Source organism: Papaver somniferum, chromosome 2, assembly GCF_003573695.1.
Source record: "Papaver somniferum cultivar HN1 chromosome 2, ASM357369v1, whole genome shotgun sequence".
Lineage (NCBI taxonomy): Eukaryota > Viridiplantae > Streptophyta > Magnoliopsida > Ranunculales > Papaveraceae > Papaver > Papaver somniferum.
Window position 1 is genome coordinate 111246703 of NC_039359.1, and position 5472 is coordinate 111252174.

Genomic DNA, 5472 nt, shown 5'->3' on the forward strand with positions numbered 1-5472 from the left:
TATCTGATGACCTAGGTCTGTCTCTTGAAAACCGTTTACTTCTCTTCAATAGAAGATCCCTAAACTGTCTTGTGATCAAGGAGACTGATTTTCCAATATCTTCATCCGAAAAATCATCCTCAGAGACATAAACACTTTTACCTTTATCAAATAATTTAGTGTTCTTATGTGCTTTAAAGGCAACATCCTTTCCGATTTTTGGATGTTTGCTCATGATCAAAGATCTTTAGCTTTCCAACCAATGTGTTTCTGGAAAGATTATCAAGGTTATTTCCCTCAACGATGGCATGCTTCTTAGACTCGTATCTAGATGGAAGCGATCTGAGAATTTTCATTACAATGTCCTTTTCAGGAATAGTCTTACCCAATGCAAAAGATGCATTAACAATTTCAGACACTTTGTGATTAAACTCATCAAATGTATCTTCATCTGCCATACAAAGGTTCTCCCAATCGGAATTAAGGTTTTGAAGCCTAGCTTCCTTTTCACTTGAGTTTCCTTCAAATACGGTTTCTAAGATATCCCAAGCCTCTTTAGACCTAGTACAATTTGACACATGGTGCTGAAGATTTGGGGTAATGGCATGTATGATTGCATTCAAACCTTCAGATTTTTTTTTTGCAGCAAGTATCTCGGCAGGATTATATTCACCAATATTCTTGGGAACGTTTACATCTCCAACTGCCACGACGGGAGCATCATAGCCATTAACAACATATGCCCATGAATGAAAATCACGTGCTTGAAGAAAAGATCGCATAACAATTTTCCACCATAAGTAATTAGAGTCATCGAAGACTGGTGGTACGTTAATAGAGATATCACCTCTGTCCATAGAGTCAAATCGTTACAAACACAGACTTGTGAGGTCTTGAACGTGTTTGCCTACTCTGATACCAATTGAAAAAGCGGGGGTCTAACAACACCACCCAATATTTTGCTTAGAAATCTGTATGGACTAACTCCGAAACACTTTCTAGAGAATCAGCTAGACAGTCAAACTCAATCTAGATAAAAATATCTCAAAGAGTTAATATTTCAATCTCTCGATTTAATCTTACTCAAGAAAACTACGAGTCTCAATTAAAGAGAGATAACTTGGATGGTACCAAAGACCAATATCCAAGGATCAATCGATATCAATCAACAACCGTTAGGTCGGACTCTCTAATTGATTGATCTAACACACAACCTGTATTATTTCAATTATAAAGATAAAACAATATAATGCGGAAATTAAAATAACACAGACACCAAAAATTTTGTTAACGAGGAAACTGAAAATGCAGAAAAACCCCGAGACCTAATCCAGATTGAAAACACACCGTATTAAGCCGCTACATACAATAGCCTACTCCAAGCTAACTTCGGACTGGACTGTAATTGAACCCCAATCAATCTCCCACTTATCCAAGGTACAGTTATGCTCCTACGCCTCTGATCCCAGCAGGATACCGCGCACTTGATTTCCTTAGCTGATTTCACCCACAACTAAGAGTTGCTATGATCCAAAATCGCAGGCTTTAACAATAAACAAATCTTTCTCGCACAGACAAGTCTATCAAAGGATCAATCTGTCTCCCACAGATAAACCCTAAAGGTTTTGTTACGTCTTTTGATAATAATCAAGGTGAACAGGAACCAATTGATAATCCGGTCTTATATTCCCGAAGAACATCCTAGATTAATCAATCACCTCACAACAATCTTAATCGTATGGTAGTGAAACAAGATGTTGTGGAGTTACAAACGATGAGACGAAGGTGTTTGTGATTACTTTTTATATCTTGCCTATCATAGATATCAAACCTCAAGCCAATCAATATGATTGTACTCGTAGATAGAAGATGCAAGATCAAATCACACAACTACGATAAAAGTAGTATCGGCCTGGCTTCACATTCCCAATGAAGTCCTTAAGTCGTTTAACCCGGTTTGAGAAAAGAAAACCAGAGGGTTAAAAGAGAATCGACTCTAGTATGCAAACTAGTATCACACGTAAGGAGTGGAGATTAGTTTTGCACAATACTAGATGTCTCCTATATATAGTCTTTCAAATCAGGGTTTTGCCTTGGTTGCAAAGCAAACAATATCCACCGTTAGATGAAAACCTGATTTAGATTCAAGCTAATATTTCTCAACCGTTAGATTGAAAACTTAGCTTGTTATACATAATTGAACTATACGCCTCTAGGTTTGTTAACCGTACCCAAACGTGTGTATTGTTGGTTCAATAATAGTCAACCAAAAGGTTAGCCATATTAGCATTTCATATCAACCATGTTCTTCTTCACCATAACTAGTTCAAATGACTCAGATGAACTAGTTAAGAGAGTTTTTCAATCGCAAGGAAATATCATGTAATACACAAGACACAATTGAAGCAAAGATGATTTGATTCACTCGAATCAGTTCATGAACTTTTATATCCACGGTTTGCAAACTACATTCCTTAGTCTTTATAAGTTTAAGTTCAGAAATCATCTTCAGATATATAACCTTTCTCAAGTTCGCAGACTAGGTTCGCGGACTTAAGAAACCGGTATAGTTTACAAACTCCAGCAGAAAATCTCGGCAAAGACTTTCCGCCGGTTCGCGGACTGGGTTTATGGAGGCAGCTAGTTCATCAACTCCAGCAGAATTTCTCGGGATGAGAAGTTCGGCTGTTCGCGGACTGAGTTCGCGGACTTGGCTCACGAATTCTCCGGTTTCTCTTGATCAACAAAGTTCGCAAACTTTGGTTCAAGGAATAGGACTTATACATAAATGTGTTTCCACAACAATGTTTATGTCCACCATTAGTTATGTAATCTAAACTCTCATTTCAATCATTGAAACATTCTTAGAGGACGTTATACAGTTGTTACACCATTTCTCGTCAAAGAAATTTTCAAAGTGATTGAAACATATCATGACTTTCGTCACTAGGTAAAGATAAACTTGATCGAAGCGAAAAGCTTACCAACACATATTTAGAGATATAGATAGGCGAGGTATACTCGGCTCAAAATACCAAATGTGTATAATTCAGTCTATATATATAGCACACGACTTCTTTTCTCAAAGAGTAGGAGATAGAGTAGATAGACTTTTGAGTGACAGATAAGTTCAAGTCTTCACATACTTTTTTGTCGAGAAGTTCCACCGGTTCTTTGAGTAGTTCTTCTTCTTATATGATGAATCTCCATGAAGTTCTTGAGCTCAACTACACTTTTCTATCCTAGTCCGAGACTTAGCTATAATAGACTAAACATCAAGACTTATAGTTTTGATTATTAACATTGAAAAACATGCTTGAGATAGCAACGCATGCGAGGTCGACCGAGCAATGCTCTAACAACTAGCTTCAGCATTAAGAGCATTGCTACCCTTCGTTAAGCTTTTGCCAGAGATTTCCTCCAAATATAGATCGATGGCCTTATCCTTAGAAGTTGCATTGTTCTTGCTTCTTCGGGATCTCTTCTGCTCATCCAACTCATTATTGAGTTGGTTCTGTATGGCTTGGCACTCGCGGGCGGTAACCTGATCTCCCTTGATTTCCATCACCCGTCGGGTGTTTGGCATCTGAGATATTGGTGATACGTTGCAGACACCCCCTTGAGCTTGTGTACCCATCTTCAACGAATGATATCGTTGTAGGGAGATGGTGCGTCTACTACACTGAACCGAGTATCAACCTTCATTGGCCCAGCCTTTACTTGCAACACGATGTCCCCCAGAGGTTTCATTGGTGCACCGTTGAATCCGTAGATGGTATAGTAGGAAGACATCAGTTGTTCATCATTTAATTCCATTCGTTTGAACGTGTCATAGAATAAGACATTGACTGAACTTCCTCCGTCGATTAGAATCTTCTTGACGTTGCATCCCGCAATAGGTAGTGTGAGAACCAAAAGATCGTTATGGTCTTCCATATCCTCCTCCACATCTTCTGCATCGAAGGTCATAGGCGCGTTCATCCATTTCTCATGCTCATCTACTTCGACTCCGTCAATTTTGTATAGCTCGCAGTAGTCTTCGAATTGCTTCCTCAATCTTTTCCCTATCTGGGCGGTCAACGATGGGCCAGTAGCTTCAGAGCATGATATGGTATTGAGCGTTTGATTTACTTCTGGCAGCTGGACCTGCTTGCTTCGCTTTGCCCTATCTTCAGATTCCGCCTTCTGGGTATACTTCTTGGGGTCTCCAGCGTCAATCAACTTTTGGATCATTATTTTGAGGTTCTTGCATTTCTCGGTCTGATGCCCATTGAAGCAGTGGTACTCACAGTAATCTCTTGACTTCTCGGACCTAGAGGTTGTTTTCCTTTGGACCAAGGACATTCTAGGTTTTCTCGATCTTTGATTTCCCTTAGGATGTGGGTGTAGCTGGTATTCAGCTTCGTGTAAACTTGATCTTCGAACTTCCGGTCATCGCGTCTATGCTCATCTCTTCGTCCTTTCTTATCTTCGTCAAGATATTCAGTCGGGCCACCCCTCTTGGATCCGCTGGCATGTTCCGTAGAATTTGTCCGATGTGATATCTGTGTTTGGGCTCTGGGATTTTCCCGCTGGATTTCCTCCAATCTGGCATGTTTCTCTATGATCACTCGAAGATCTCCTTCGGTAGTGGGGACGCTCCCATGAATCTCGACAGATAGTGGGCTCATCCTGTCCAATCCCCACTTTTAGCAGTTGATGATGACCACTGGATCAACGTTCCCTATTCCTTGGCAGATCTTGTACCACTTATCGGTATATTCCCTGATTGTCTCCTTATAAGCGATTGCTAACGAGAAGAGCTTGTCCATTCCGGTGTTGACGACTTTATTGTACATGTACGTTGCCAAGAACTTCTCAGTGAGTTGGAAGTAGGAATCGATGGAATTAGGTGGCAGGTTTTCAAACCAAAACAACGCTGATCCTTTTAAACTTGAAGGAAAGTATCTGCAGAGGACTGTATCGTCATGATCCCATCGGGCTAGGATCCGGTTATAGTACCGAAGATGAGACGCGGGATCACTTGATCCATCGTAACATTCGAGTGCTGGGACGGGGCATTTTTGTGAAATAAGTGCTTTGGCTAAGCGCTGGGTTAGTGGTGTAGTGTTGGCTTCTTTCATCACTTCCTCCAGTCTTCCACCCCCTTGCCTATCTTTCAATTGCTTTATTTCTGCCATCATTTCAGCACGAAGATTCTCCATTGCCTACTGGTGGTCCTCATGGATAGTGGATCGTCCTGGTCTTCAATTTTCACTATCAAAGTAGTCTGAGTCCTATGGGTTGTAATCCGGGTCAGACTGTCGATTTGCTCTGGTGTCTCTTCGGTTTAGCGGCTCTGGGTTATTGACATTAGCCACTATCATCCTTCGATCTTGATTTGGTAGAGGTGCCATGGAGTTAGCCTCATCGTGTGGATTTTCTACCTCTGCGCTGTGGGAGACCCTATCTTTGAGTTGCTGGTTTTATTGTGCAAGTAGAGCCATCGCATCT

At 40.7% G+C, this 5472-nt stretch overlaps 1 protein-coding gene across 1 annotated transcript; it reads right to left on the reverse strand.

Annotated features, from left to right (window-relative positions):
* Positions 1 to 3618: 3618 nt before the first annotated feature.
* LOC113351757 lies at positions 3619 to 4212 on the reverse strand. The gene has a single exon (XM_026595692.1). It carries the CDS (start codon positions 4210 to 4212, stop codon positions 3619 to 3621), a length of 594 nt encoding a protein of 197 aa, XP_026451477.1.
* Between the last annotated feature and the right edge of the window lie 1260 nt (positions 4213 to 5472).